Here is a 15,464-nt window from a genome sequence, read left to right as displayed (position 1 = left end):
TAAGAAAGACTGTTGTCAGCAGTTTTATTTCATCATCTTCATCATCATCAATACACATGCAGTTTCTTCCTTCTGTGTACATGACATTGTCAAATGGGTGCTACACTCTGCCTATGGTACAAAGTTTATAAATACGATATACCAATACAAAGTTGAAGCCATTAAAAAGAGTTTAATAACAACTAGCAGATACTTAAATCTGTAGTGTCGATGGAATCTATGAAAGAGATTTAGAAACAACAAACTCAAACATTAAACATTTTACTTGGGAAGGGGTGAAAGAGGAACTTTTTATGTGCCACTGAAGGGTTTTCTAAGTTGCTCCAAGTTTACTTTCTTTCTGCTATTATCTTTAAATACTGCAAAGCATTGTGAGCGGCATCACTCTGTGCGTTGCCGCAGGAGATCCCAGAGCCGTGACAGACGGTAATGGGGCTGGTGGACAGTTCGGCGAGACACTGATACTGGCCGTTGGCACTCAGTTCTTCTGTAATGACATATTCAAACACGATGGTTAATAAGAGCATATAAAGGAGACCCTTTGTATAAACAATAGTTTTTTGTTTTTTTTTTAAATTCACCACTTTTGATGAGTTTTTTTTTTTAGAGCTTTTTTTTTTTTTAAAGATTTTATTTATTTATTTTTAGAGAGAGAAGGGAGGGAGGGAGAGGGAGAGAGAGAGAGAGAAACATCAATGTGCGGTTGCTGGGGGTTATGGCCTGCAACCCAGGAATGTACCCTGGCTGGGAATCGAACCTGGGACACTTTGGTTCCCAGCCCGTGCTCAATCCACTGAGCTACGCCAGCCAGGGCTTAAACAATAGTTTTTATCATTGTTTTTCTCTGTAAGCACACATGGTAGACTACTTCACTTAATCATCATCTTTGTTACTCTTGTACAAACCAAAAACAAAGCACAGCTGCTCGGCTGTGGCAGTTCTCAAACGCAGATGTGCTTCATGATCCTTGGAGGGAGCTGTACAGGAATACAGGTGTCTGGCCCTCGCTCCAGCCTGCCCAACCAGAACTGCAGGGGTGAGGGCTAAAAATGCCAGATTCTTGCATTATTTTTTTTTTAAGCTCCTAAGTCAATTCTAATGTGGCTAGTTGGACAGTGTTGGAAAATTACTGAACCATAGCAACTTTTTAAAAAGGGAAAAGAACCACTGGCGAGAGGACTAGGGAGACTGTATTTTTCATTATGATATCTAGGGTTATTTTCAGTGCCCATGTGAACTAGGCAATATACGGTTCAGGGCAAGACCTCCTTTGTGCCTTCATGTTCTTTGGTTATAATCTGTGCAGAGTCCAGCTCCATCCTATACATGGGTCCAGGGGTGTCCAACCTTTTGGCGTCTCTGGGCCACACTGGAAGAAGAGCTGTGGTGGGCCACACATTAAATACATTATGACACATAATCACAACAAAAATCTCAAAATGTTTTAAGTAGATTTATGATGATGTGTTGGACTGCAGGCTGGACACCCCTGAGGGGTGTTTTAAAAACAATACCTAAACCCAGGGAACAAATGTTCCCAACTGATGAATCATTCTTACTAACAATCATTAAATAAGTCCTGGCTGGTGTGGCTCAGTGAATTGAGTGCCGGTCTGAGAACCAAAGAGTCGTTGGTTCAATTCCCAGTCAGAGCACATGCCTGGGTTGCAGGCCAGGTTCCCAGTAGGGGGTGCTTGAAAGGCAGCCACACACTGATGTTTCTCTCCCTCTTTTTCTCCCTCCCTTCCCCTCTTTAAATATAAATAAAATCTTTTTTTAAAAAGTTAACTTATAAAAAAGATAAATAAGAGAAGAAGTAGAAATACATGAGTCATAATTTGTTTAAAGTAGTCGTTATTAAATGTTATTTCAGTTAGTCAATATAGTGGAAAATGTCCAGATACAATGGGATTATTTAATGCCTGAAGAGACTTTCTAGTTCTAGCAGTTAGGTTCTTTTACTTGTTTTAATTGAGATCAAGTTCACACAACATAAAATTAACCATTTTTAAAGCAAACTATTTGATGGCATTTAGTACATTCACCACCACCCCCATCTAGTTATGAAACATCTTCATCATTTCATCACCTCATGAGGAAACACCACACCTGTATAGCAGCTGCTCTCAACCTGCCTGCCCCATCGGTCACCTTTCCTGACCATCTGTCTATACTATATTCCAGGGTTTGGCCTCATTCTCGATATATTGAGACATTACACTTGACCCCATCATTTGATCCTAAAGCAGCAGAGAAAATAAGAAGTTCTTTCAATCCCTGAACACCCTACTTTCCCAGTTCCGGTAGCTCTGACAAACTAGGTCCTCACAGTTCACTGAGGCTGGAAAAGGGATATCAAATTCTTCCTTTATTATACTGATGTGGAATCCAGACAAGAAATGCACCTATATGCACATTAGCTAGTTTTATAAATTAAATTAAAAGAAAATCCAAACAGACAAATATGGAAAGACTGGAAAGCTAGTCAATCTAAATGATCAAGGGCTAGAGAAAACAGAGAAGATGACAGCTGGGATGGGATAGAGCTATTAATTAACTTGCCCCCATTTATCTCCCAGAATTGGCGTATAGTGACAGAGTAGGGACAGAGGTCTGGCCCCCACAAACTTGCTACTTTTTCTAGAAACTCGGGAGTCTTTTTATCTGTCAACCTTCCCATCAGGGCTAGTTTAATAGGCAGTGTTCCTGCAGTTACTCTTCCCCTGGTACGCTCCACCACTGACTCGCTGTGTGACCTCAGATAAATTTCTGAACCTGTCTGTGGCTTACTTTCTTCACTGATACACAGGACCCACCTCACAGGGTTAGTTTGAAGATTCAATCAGTTATTATGTAATGTCCTTAGAACAGTGTCTGACACAGAGTAAAACTATAAATCTTAGCTATTATTATTTTTATTATTGTAACTGTAGACATGTTAGCTATTGCTAACATTATTTATAAGAATAAAACATATCAATGAAATATATTACTGCTGTGGTAAGTATATATAGTTAGAATCTCTGACCAGTGAAATCAATTATAATAGAAGTTTTTGCTTCTCAAAGATATTTTTAAAAGAAACATATTTTGGGATAGACAAAAAACAAAACCTCATACCTATATCCAAATATGTTATATTAAAACCTTGTTCCTTGGCAATTTCACTAAGCAGCTGGATGTAATCCGTATTTGGAATACTGAGGAGGCTTCTTTTCAGTTGGTTTATCTTTTCACCAGGAGAATTCCTCAAGGAATGCCAAGTACATCCTAAAGAATGTCCTACTACATTTGTCTGAAAAACAGAGGTGAAGATTAAGACTCTTAACTGGGACTGGTTTCCCAACTATAATTAAAAAAAAAAAAAGTCCTTAGAAGGGTTTATAAAGCATGTTTAAATGAACGCCATTTGGTTAACTTTCTTTTAAATTAGACAATAACAAGTGCACATACTTAACAAATACCATGATGTTAAAAGCACCTGCAATAACATACTGGAAATATTTAAAAATACTCTTGTATAGTATGGATGTTTTTTGTTCACATTTTCTGACAGTCGCATTAAGACACAGTATTTGAGAGCACTATAGACGAATCTGCAACCTGCGTGACCAGCACAGTGATCTATGGATTAAAATATAAAGCAATTTTCCTATCTTTATGATATCTTATATTAAATACCAATCATTATAACCAAAAGCTGTGAAGCAGAAAATGAAGAAACTGTAGAAAAGGTGAAATGAACAAGTTACTTGAATGAACGGCAGGACGCCAAAAAGTTCTTCTCAGACTTAGACCTCAGAACCCAAGTGAGCTTGTTTTCCCTTCTCCTTTTTTCTTTATTCTCCCTTAGCCTTCCCTTTTTACCTGTGTTCAGAAGGTTTTACATTCCCATGTTAGTATATGGTTTTCAGATTGTTTTCCTATACTACGCCACTTAAAAAATCAAAACCAGCTACTCTCTGAAGTAGGGAAACTGACCCTAAGTCTTACTTATTAATGAACCCAGACAAGAAATATATTTTCAAAAGATCAAAGGGATGGCCACAATGCAGAACTGAGTAATCTGTAGAAGTTATTAAATAAATTTTATATTCCCTGACTAAACTTTAAACAAACTGTTTTTTTAAAAAAACATAAGTTTATTCACATGCTTAAAAAAACATACAATAAGAACAAAGAACTAATGAAAAATAAGACTCTTTTCCTTACCATCCCTTCCCCAGAGATATCAGTTCTACTCCCCAGAGGTACTTGCTGTTGAAACATTTCTTCACTACCCTCCCATAAATGTCCTATGCACATTCAAGTACACGCACACATACATATATACATAATCTTTTTAAACAAAAATGACAGCTTCCTCTTCTGTATCTTATTCACTCTTCTTGTCTCAGTGCACATATATGCACTATATTTACCAGCCTTCAACTAACAGTTTTAGGCTGTTTCTGGTTTCTTGCTTTTAGTAACAAAGTTATAATAAAACTCCTTTGCACTTAAATGACTTTCTCTGTAGGTTAATTTTTACAAGTAGAACTGCTGAGTCGAAGAATGTGCATGCTTTTAATTTTGACAAATACTTCCAAACTCATTTCTGAACCACTTTATCCTCCCATCAAATGTGTTGAAGGTGCTTTTCTTCTCAGACCTTCACCAACATCAGGTCTTATCAAACGCTGTAGATTTTGTCAATCTAAAACATGAAATTAGTATATTGTTTACCTTGCATAATGAAGTTGAACATTTTTTTCTTCTATTAACTATTTGTATTTCTTCTACTTGGTTGTCTTCCAAATTAATTGCATCCTAAATTTAGCTCATTGTCTGTTCTTCCTCAAATCTCATTCATTTTCTGTGCTCCCCACATGAAGAACGGTAGCACCATCCGGCCAGCTGCCAAGCTGAAGATGTTTATTTTCTCCTTTGTCCTTGCTCCCCATAACCAATCAACCACCATGCCCCCTTCACTTTAGTTTTCTGAATAACTGATAGACCTACCATTTTTACTGCCACTCCTTTCACTTAGGCCATCATTTTTCATCTGCTTTCTGTGACAGCATTCTAGCAGGTCTCTCTAATATTCATTAACTCTTCATAACACAGCCAAGTGATATCCCTTCTCATGTAAAATAAGATCCTGTTCTTTCAGATTAAAATTCCTTAACTTTGTACTACCCTCAGGATAAAGTTCAATCTCCTTAACATAGAAGTTTCTGCAAGATTTAATCCCTCTTTACCTTTCCGCCGCAAGGTTTTAGACTCCCTACAGCCCTGCGCTCCAGCCATACCAACTCACGTAGGGTTCCCAGACCACGTATGTTTCACTCCTGCTCTTTCTTCTCCCTGGAATTCTTTCCCCCTACTCTCCTCCTACAGGTCTTGACTCAGATGGTAAGTATTTCCCCCAAGAAGCTTTCCCCCACCTCCCCGTCTTAATTGGATGCCTTCTCCTGTGTTCCTACTGCAGCCTCTGTGAAGACCAGGCTGTAGGGTCCTCCTCTCTCTTTCAGCAGGCTAAAGCTCCTTAAGAGCAGAGACTGTCTTATTCACTGTATGCCAGTACCCAGCACAAAGCCTGGCACAGAGTATGAGCTCACTAAAAATGTTTGCTGAGTGGCTAAATGAATGAATAAACAAAGGGATAGAAAGCCCTGTCAATCTGAAGGCAAAAATAGCTCTACAGGCCTATTTTCTTTAGATCCCATAGTACTCTCGATTTTACTGTGTCTCCAAAGTTGTCTAACCTGGTCACCTTGTAACCCTGGCCCACATATAGCAAACAGATTAAACTGGGTAGTGTGTAACTAAACAGTGAAGAGATTTTCAAAAACTGCAACTCTGAAGTATCTATACAAGAAATCTAGGAAAGTTTCCCATAGCAAGAGATGCTTAATCACATCAACATCATAGTTGTATGATCTTTACTCACTAAAGAAATGTGGTTCTCTGGAGAAATATTACTGAATTTAGCGAGAAATTTCTCAGCAGCATTTCTCTTGGCTTGTTTTTTTGATGCCCCCTTTCCTAAATAAAAAGAAATGGGAGGTTTAGAAATGTGTCCATAGAGAATGGTCAAATGTATATTGCATTTAATCAGAGAAAACCTCCTAGTTTTTACATACTACTCTATTTTCTACTGACTGACATCTTTGCTTGCTATGATTCATATAGCTATTAATTCTTACATTTTTAAAGGCATTTCTTTTAACAATTTATCTTTAATAGTCACATTTTCTGTTTTAACAGTTACATTTCCTTACATCTAGTTTTAATTATATTTGCTTTAATTCTAATATTCAAATTTATCAAGGTATAACTGAATGACAACTTTTTTCCTCTCAATGTTTATTTCCTGCTTGTAATTTCCTATAAAGTGACAATTAGGTGGAATTTCTCTAACTTGAATACAGAGATACTGAAGTTGAAAGATACTATATATTCCACCTCCTTCCACGCACCTGTTAGATTTGAAAATTGAGGCCCAGAGGCATTAAGTAATTTGCTAACTTGCAAACCAAGGATTGTATCAAGAACAGAAGTTGAGGTTCCCATACTACCTTGACCTCTCGATGGCAAAAGGCAGCTTATTAGTAGAAATTAACATGTAGTCAAGGTAAAATTCTCTTTCAAGTCACTTTAAAAATGATAGAAACATATTTAAAAAGTTAAAATAGGAATCCTCACTAGTACTTTATTAAGTGAACTTTTAAAAAAATTCTCACCCAAGGACATTTTTTCCATTGCTTTTAGAGAGAGGGAGGGAGGAAGAGAAACATCGTTGCAAGAGAGAAGCATTGATTGGTTGCTTTCCCATATGCAAATGGACTAGGGATTGAACCTGTAAACCAGGTATATGGCCCATCTGGGAACCACACCAGAGACCTCCTGGTTCTGGGACAATGCTCCAACCAAGTGAGCTAGCTGCACTGCCTAGGACTTAAGCTAGGACTCATAGTTTATGGCCTTCACGACATAGAAGTTGCTATAATTTGAAAGAATAATTTCTACTTTATTTTTATCTCACTGTCATGTGTTGTCATCTAGCATCTTATTAATCATCTTGTTTTCAAATGTAAACAAGATGTTTTCTAGTCTTATCTCCTAGAATAGCTGCTGAAACACCACCTGAGATTTTTTTAAGTCACTAGTATTTCAGTGAGGACTGTTTAAAGAGTTAATTACTTGTTTCCATTATCAACTCATGATCTTTAAAAATGTCAAATTAAGAGGTATAAGTATTCTTAAGTCAAATATTTATACTTAAAATTTTCCATAAGAAGTTAGAGACAGTAGAACAGGAGTGTATCAATTTTTTCTCAACAGGAAAATTTGAAAAGTTATCACAACAGAAATTTCTATGAAATTTCTGAAAATACTTCAACATCTGAAAATACTTCAGATGTCTTTAATTGTATAAGGGTAGAAAGATGTTAAGTACCAGTTTCCATAAATGACTCTAGCCTGCAAATTGTGGTATATTCTCTCTTATGAGCAGGTCCTCCCTCCTGGGAAAGGGTATATTCAGGAAGTCTCCAGCCATGATGAATAGCCAATTCCTAGAAAATTGAGATGAGGCTTTAGTAGTAATTTTTACTACGCAATGGTTTAATCACATAAATGACATTCTTTCATGATTCTGATCCCATTTCTATTTATGTGTTTAAAGGAATAATGATATTCTGCAATGGAAAAATTAGGGAAGATCTTATATTCACCATAGACATTCCTGCATTTTATAGCTTGTACTGAAGTAGTTTCCTGCTATAAATGGTTCTTCCATTAAGCCACAGTGAGCTGATGTCACAGGGTTCAAATAGGAAGACAAGCTACTATCACCCTCTTTAGAAACATCAGAGAGGCACTCTGCAAGTCTCAATGCCAGCAGTTCCTGTAGCTTCTCCTCTCCCAGCTACAGACTTCCATACCATAGCTGGTGAACTACTGTATTTGTTCAAAAGCAAAAGAGGAGTAGAGACAGCCAACAGATTTGAATGAGGTTGGGAAAAGAGGGGAAAAAGCTACAGAATAACTCATAGTGCAGGGAAGAGACCAAAGGACTGGCCAAATAACAGGGAGTGGAGCTATGCAACAGAGCACATGGATAACCCGCAAGAAGAATATTCTGCAAGCACAAATTCGAAGCTGCATACACACACGTGTATATATTTGGTATAATAAGCAATAAACAGACTACTTCCTTATTCTTGAGTTAGGTTACCCAATATGGGTTCTTTAAAGTCTTTTGTCTCAACAGAAGTAGAAAAAGGTTTATCACAAGAGTGGCAAGAAATATTCTTAAAGTATGAAAACTCTAGCCATGTGCACTGAGGTCCTGTTGATCTCAAATGAGAATTCCACAAACCAAAGGCAGATACTGCATATGGAAGAAAATCCAGAACCTAAATAAGTAGGAAAATAGTGTTAAGTCAGCACTATACTATCTAATGGTCATAACTTAGAAAAGAAAGTATTATACAATCTTATCTTTAAAGCATTAATACTTGTTTCAGCCTTCAATTTTTACTGATTTATGACATCTTTGTTCAGTAGACAAAATGTTAAGTGTGGGAAAACTGTACAACTTACCTGTAATGACCCAATAGGATTAAGCTGGTTCTTTGGTTGCTTGGAAGGGTCAGGCATTAAGGGGTCAGGAACTGCAAAGCTAAACATTTTTTTAAAGTGTTATAAAACCAAGTAATTTCCTCCAAATTATTAAATATATGAAAAATACTTTCTACTTCACTCACTACACTTTTGTTCTTGCTGTTCCTTCTACATGGAATGCCCTTCTTTCCACTTTTGCCACGAGAATCTGAACTGTCCATAGTTCTAGGTAATCTCAAATGCCACCTTCTAAAAAGCCTACCCTTTTAGCCCAATGGAATATAATTTCTTCCCCCTTTGAGCCACTATAACATTTGGTCGGACACTTTCTTAAGCAAACTATTTCAGAATCATTCATACACTCTTACAGACACATGAAGTTTGACCACCCCTCACTGTAACTCTCCTGTTCTTATCGTAAAATCCTTGATGGTAGGGCCCATTTATTACTTACCTCATAAGCCTGGTAGTACTTTGTGTATAATTGATGATACATAAAATGTATTTAAATAAAGCATGCTACTGGTACAACTACATAAAAAGGAAAGACTAATAAAATTAGTCAGGAAATTTAGCCTGTGAATAATACAAATCATAAATGCAGTTTTTTTTTCATTTAGATAACCATGGAAGAAAAATCTGTTTGATATATCACCTGTTCTATGCCAGGATAATCCTTCTAAGATTTACATGCATTCTATATACAATAGATGGCCTGCACGAATCTGGTTTCAGCATGTAAGGACTGTGATTAAAAAAAAAAAAAAGAACAATTTCTTCTAAGTAGTTTAAAACACTAGTTACTAGGGCGATGGGTGCCTGACACTGAATAGGCTACATTCTAAGGCTACTATCACCTAGGCAACTGAAGAATCATTTCTTCCATGACAAATTAGATTCAGTTATTGCCACTCCCTCAAGTTTCTTTTCTACCAGAATTTCAAACTTTATACTGGCTGATGAGATACACATTTACTTACAATGCTGCATGCCTAACCTACCCAAATAATTGTGCTAGAGAAGTGAGAAAGTCTGTGTATTAAATCAGGCCACTTGAGACCTCATTACAGCTTAGTAATAATTCTCATGTCATCCATCAAGTAGCACAAATATACAGGGTGCGGCAAAAGTAGGTTTACAGTTTCTCGTGTGGAAAACAATACAAATTAATAAAGAGTAATACAAAAGTAAACTGTGTTTTGCGTACCCACAACTGTAAATCTACTTTTGCCCCACCCCGTATAGTAAAGTGTTATCCCTTTTTTTGCTGACAAAGTGAGTGCCCATGGGCAAGAAGCACATACATGGCCATCACTAGCAAGGGGGAGATCCAATACCTGCCATTCCATTCAGCATATGTAAAAAGCTGGCATAGATCAATTGCTCTGTATGGCCCTAGAGAACTGAGAACCACTGTATGAAACCCAAGGCTTACACTGGTTAGTTCCATACTACCCAAATGGTTACAAGAACTTAGAAAAAGGGAGCAGCGCTGCATATGAACCTAAATACATCCCTAAGTCAAAAGTTTTGCTATGGTTGGGGAACAAAAAACCCATCCTAAAATCCCATGGGCTTCTGCTGTCAGCTGTGAACAGAAATGCCAAACTGTACTCCAGATATATCTGAGTGCATGCAGAGAAGCAGCTGAAGAAGCAGCATGAGATTCCAGGAGGCACCCTTTAGAGGCCAAAGAACACCACTTTATGACACAGGAGGTACTCTAGGACCAGTACGCTTTCCAAAAGCACCTAAAGGGATAACAAATTTATTTCGGAAAGATATGTCAAAATTAATACCCCATTTAAAATCCTCTTGCATTTGGCATGCATTCTACAATAAAAAGAAATCTTTTTGTCTCCTTCCAAATCGGAATTCCTGAAAGAGTGCTCTTAGCTGATTGTTTCCCACCTCACACCTTGCTTTCCTCAGTATAGAAATAATCAGTCTTGATACACTAAGACACTGGCCAGAAAACCTCCGGTTTTCTACTATTGCACCCCATCTGGGAAAAAAAGCCTAGCTCAAGAGAGCCTTCATTTAAGTGTTAATTGCTGGGTTTAATTGCTTAAGTATAAGGTTGTCTTTAATGGGTGATAGGTTTTCACAAGGAGTAAGATTTTAGAGCTAGATACTAAAAACTGTTCGCTCTGCTGCTCTTGTGAGCATGTTCAAACTTTTAATCTTACCTCAACCATGGTATTTTTGAGCTGCATAATACAAAGAAATTTAGCTCACCAAATACTTGCATTGGCTTTCAAAATGTTTATGGCAGCCTCTGCAGCTCTATGTTTCGCCAGCTTCTTACTTGTACCTTCACCTGAATTAAGGTTAACAACAACAAAATACACACTGTGAAAATGTGAGGCTTGCAGAGGTGTTTTCATAATATAAAACAAAGTCACCACAGGTTTTACATATACACACTAGGTAATAAAAACATACTATAAATATGCTATAATAAAATATTCACATGAAATACATTTAAAAACCCATGACTTTAAAAGTTCTAGGCATACCTGAGTTAAAAATCTACATTATGTCTACATTATAAGTTTATTACATAAAATGGTAATAAAGGAAACCATGTCATACCTTCTGAAGAAATGCAACTTAGTATTTTATTCTTCCTCTATTTACAGAGAGAAATTCTTCTGTAGCCAGAAGTTTCCTTTATGGGAGCCACTTACACAAAATGTGCACAATTTTATTCTAACAGCCTGTTAGAATCCCTGTCCTACATGGGATTAAACCTCTTGACTGGCTACAGTCACGTCCAATGCAAATTAGACGTGACAAATTTGCACGTCTAATTGGGTTCAGTGTGGGAAGAATTATATAGGGAAAAAGGGGAGAGCTTATATGTCTTCCATACAATCTGTATCCCTCAATTGGGTAGCCAAGGGGGTGGCAGGGGATAGGCCTGACTAATCACTAACACTGATGCCTAATTTCAGTAAGTAATCACACCTAGTAAATGGTAAATTCAATCTTTTTCCTTCTGTGTTCAAACTAGGTGTTGAGAACCCTTCGAAAGTGGTATCAGAATACTTATGTCCATTTCACTGGTGGAGGAAAGAAAGGAGACAGGGCATAAATTTCAAGTGTGACCCTTAAGGGTCAGAAGATACACACACTCATTTATCCACTACCAGAGGTATTAGAGATACAGTAGAGAACTAAATGGAGTCCCTACCTTTGAAGAGCAGAGACCCTACTGTGGAATTTATTCTGTAAAGAGGCGTCTGAAATCTGGATTGGTACCTGTGATGACAGGCCTAAGTGCAGGCTGCAGGGGCACACACAAAAGGGGCAGCTCCCTCACTCTTGGTAAGAATTCAGAAAGGCTTCATGAAGGAAGGGATACCTAAGTGAAGGCTTGAAAATTGAGTAAAAGCTAGTGATGTGAAGAAAGCTAGGGGTTAAGAACAATCTAGGCAGAGAAGAGGCAAAGGCTCAAAGGTAAAGAGCACACTGATGTTCTCAAGAGTATACCACATAGTTGGGTACCACAAGGGCTTGAAGGAAGAAATTTTGAGATAAAAGGCTAGAGTTGGAGGGTAGGAGAAGTCAGAGAACAGCCTCCTAAATTTGTGCTTCTCAAACTCTAATGGGCATAGGAAGTGCCCAGGAATTTTGTTAAAATGCACACTCTGGTCCAATACGTCTGGCAAGTGTCCAGGTGATATCAATGCTGCTGTTGATTGCATTTGGAACAGCAAAATTCTCGGTCATGTTGGCAAATCTGTATTCATCCTAGAGGGCTATGGGGACACTAATGGGTGGATTTAGCAAGTGGAAGTACATGAACAGACTTTAATTCCAGAAAGAACACTCTGGTTGTTGTGTGGAGAATGGACACAAGACTAGAAACTGAAAGAACAGCTACAGGACTGTAGCCATAATCCAAATAGAAGATGACAGTGGCCTAATCAGTAGCAATGGGAAGAGGAGAGAAGCAGACAGATGCAAGATATTTAGGAAGATTTGGTGATAGATTGGACAGGAGTCAGAGGGAGGGGAAGGAGTCAAGGAGATGAGACCCAAATTTCTACTATGAACCAAAGGGGATGGTGGTGCTTTTACTGAGGTAGGGAAAGCAGGGGGAATTTGAGAGAGAAGGTGGATTCAGTTTGAGTCAATGAGAGACTGAGGTGCCTTTAGGCCATCCAAGCAGAGATATCCAGACAAAACAGGCTGATACTTGATTCTGTAACTGGGCCTGGGTTGAAGAAAGAGAGATTTCAGAATTATCAGCCTTTAGATAGTATTTGAAGCTACGGAGCAGATAAGCTTATACAGGAAGATAAGGCAGTGTATGAAGGGTATGGGGCCTGGGCAGAATGGTTGCCATAGGTTGCTGATCTCTGGTCTATAACACATTGAAGGGATAAAGACCACTTTTTCTGAAATTTTAACATAACACTTAAAAATAGACCAGGTAAAGCAAGTTATGCATTGTTGATTCTATGGTTCATATGATACCTCCAATTCACCAGCCTCACACAGACAAACTTTAAAAGTGTCTTAAAGTGGCTTCAATGATAATGGCAGACTTGAGATTTTCAGGAACACAAGTGATGCCTTCAGATTACCAGATGGTAGAACTTCAGCCTTCCTGCTGAGTTTTTTTCTTGCACTTCTTCCAAATTACATTTACTATTCAATATTTTTTCAATATTTACTATTCAATATTCAATACTATTCAGTTGTTTGCAATTAAATAGATGCAGAAGAAATAAAATGTCTACCTTTACAAATGGGCAGCCTCAGTTATAATTTGCTCAGACTCACAGACCATAATAATGTGAGTTTGAGCTCTGAAACATCATTGCCATTGGATCTTGGGCATGTTACTTATCTCCATGAGCCTACTTCCCCATGTATTAAAAGAGGAGATAAGAGCTTATTAAAACATCTGTACAGTGTCAGGAACTAGAAGTTGCTATGCCAATATAGAGTATTTGAGCCTTTTGCCTTCCTCATTTTGTTTGGATATGGGATCGAATGTGGTACAATGAGCCCAAAGTGCCAAATGGGTCCATACGGAAAGGTGAGAGGCTCAGAAAATTCTAGGGTCATGCCCCCTGGCATCTGTTATAAGCTATGAAACTATAAAACTTGACAGCACCTACTGATCCAGCTATGGCTGCTCCAAGAATCTTTCCTGATTCTCCCTAATTCTTGGGAGAAGAACCCTAGGAGGATCCTAGGATGTTTCTGAGTTTCTCTTGGTATCTGGGAAAGAGAAAATTAGGGAGAGAATCAGATGAAATTGTAAAATCCCAATGGCCTGAGATGAGAGGTGTGTTTCAAGAACCTGCTTCTCACAACTGTCTTGAGTAAGAAAGGCACTTGTCCAACTGATAAGCAATACCAAATCTGGACCGCCAACCCGCATGGTGGTCGGGGGTTAACTGTGCATACAGACCTGTGCAGGTTATGTCACCAACGGTTACTCTGAAGGTGAAAGTAGGCACGTGTATTTGCATATCGGATCTTTCACATTCATAAACAGGGACGTTCTTGGTCTTCATGCCGTATTCGTGTAATACCTGAATCGGTGTTTTCCCTGGTTTAGCTGTAATCATCTTCCCCAAACTGCCAAGAGAAAAAGGTGTGGTTTGCATGCCAAAGCGGGGAGGGAAGCAGAAGCCTACCAAGGCTAGTTCTGACCATCATCAACAGTGACGCGAGAGGCGCCAAAGCTCCCTTCGGCTGCCAGAGCTGGCAAGGTGCTCCATCTGCCGGCCCCACTGCGGCGGGCACAGAGCAGGGGGATGCAGAGTGAGGAACGTCTTTAGGGAGGTAACTTGAATGAGGGTAGAGCCGATTCGCTGGGGAACAGAAGTGCCGCAGCCTCTCAGGACTAACCCACAGATCCCAAACCCCGGGAGGCAGCGAACCACCTCCACCCACTCTACAAGCTCAGGAAGGATGCAAGAGGGGCGGGGCCGGGCCGCAGACCCCGGCCCGCGCGCCGCCAAGAGGGAGGGGCCGAATGCCAGCCAGACGGCCCGCAGCAGTGAAGGGCCAGAGCTTCGGAAGGGGCTTTACCCACAATGCCGCTGGAGAGCCGGGTGGTCCACCCCCGCCTCCCCAGCATTCCCCCCCCCCCCCTCCACTTGCGGCCCGACCGCCCGTGCGCTGACCTGAAGGTCCCACTGTCCTCGCGCTCCAGCGGCGGGGCCACGGCGCGATGCCGGCTTTGGGACATGGTGAGAAGGGAGGGCTTGGCGGGAGGAAGAGCGGCGGGAATCAACGTCCTCGCTCTTTGGGTCGGCGATCCCTGAGAGAAGCGTTCCAGAGCCGCCGCCTCTTCCTCCCCAACTCTCTTCCTCTCTTTCTCCGACCCCCTCCCTCAATGCTCCCCTCCTGCGTCCCTCTTTGCAAAGGGGACAAGGGGACGGGTGGGGGCGGAGGCGGGGCCTCCGTGCGGCAACGCCGGTCCGGGTTCCCGGCCACACCTCCTTGCTGGCCGGGTTCCCGGCCCTTCTCCAATCCTGGCCCCGCCCATCGGCTCCCAATCTCCTCAGCGCCCGGCCCCGCCCCTTTCCCTCCAAATCCCACCCCCTCTCCCAACCCAAGCACTACCCAACGTGCGCTTTTGGGGCTTCTGTGCACCCAGTCCTCCGGCCTCATCAAGGCCACAGTTCTGTGTCCTTGGAAGGGGCCTGTTTCCTGCCCGGGGAGGCTTGTCGGGTGGCAAACCTCACAGAGTCTGTAGGGCTTGAAGCTCAGCCCTTCGTGTTTGTTTGTTTTTCTTTTTTGCGTGGGGGAAGGATGAGGGCTGCGTCGCTTTAAGAAAAAGATTTCAAAATTCCAAATGCAAATAGAGAGCATCCCTGGGGTTG

General features: G+C 40.1%; 1 protein-coding gene across 4 annotated transcripts; it reads right to left on the bottom strand.

Moving 5' to 3' along the window:
- On the bottom strand, positions 1 to 15,125 carry PRKRA (protein activator of interferon induced protein kinase EIF2AK2). Of its 4 annotated transcripts, XM_028510417.1 has the most exons (8): positions 14,763 to 15,125; positions 14,042 to 14,211; positions 10,849 to 10,930; positions 8,590 to 8,668; positions 7,442 to 7,559; positions 5,933 to 6,027; positions 3,121 to 3,295; positions 1 to 487 (listed from the first exon to the last, which is right to left on the bottom strand). In XM_028510417.1, exons 1-8 carry the CDS (start codon positions 14,825 to 14,827, stop codon positions 330 to 332), a joined length of 942 nt encoding a protein of 313 aa, XP_028366218.1. In that variant the 5' UTR covers positions 14,828 to 15,125; the 3' UTR covers positions 1 to 329. The 4 variants fall into 4 exon arrangements, with proteins under 4 accessions (XP_028366218.1, XP_028366219.1, XP_035879134.1 ...); XM_028510418.2 differs by lacking the exon at positions 14,763 to 15,125 and having other exon boundaries at positions 14,166 to 14,211; XM_036023241.1 differs by lacking the exons at positions 10,849 to 10,930; positions 14,042 to 14,211; positions 14,763 to 15,125 and adding an exon at positions 10,800 to 10,822.
- Positions 15,126 to 15,464: the final 339 nt, after the last annotated feature.

Source organism: Phyllostomus discolor, chromosome 4, assembly GCF_004126475.2.
Source record: "Phyllostomus discolor isolate MPI-MPIP mPhyDis1 chromosome 4, mPhyDis1.pri.v3, whole genome shotgun sequence".
In the NCBI taxonomy this organism is placed as follows: domain Eukaryota; kingdom Metazoa; phylum Chordata; class Mammalia; order Chiroptera; family Phyllostomidae; genus Phyllostomus; species Phyllostomus discolor.
The sequence above is the reverse complement of the archived record's forward strand: the minus strand, read 5'-3'. Positions and strand labels throughout refer to the sequence as shown.

Excerpts from the sequence above, each read along its gene's own strand:
- PRKRA (XM_028510417.1), bottom strand. The coding sequence starts at position 14,827 with ATGTCCCAAAGCCGGCATCGCGCCGTGGCCCCGCCGCTGGAGCGCGAG. Across the intron at positions 10,931-14,041 it reads TGGTGACATAACCTGCACAG|GTGAAGGTACAAGTAAGAAG; the intron begins GTCTGTATGCAC and ends ACCTTAATTCAG. Across the intron at positions 3,296-5,932 it reads CAGAGAACCACATTTCTTTA|ACAAATGTAGTAGGACATTC; the intron begins GTGAGTAAAGAT and ends TCTGTTTTTCAG.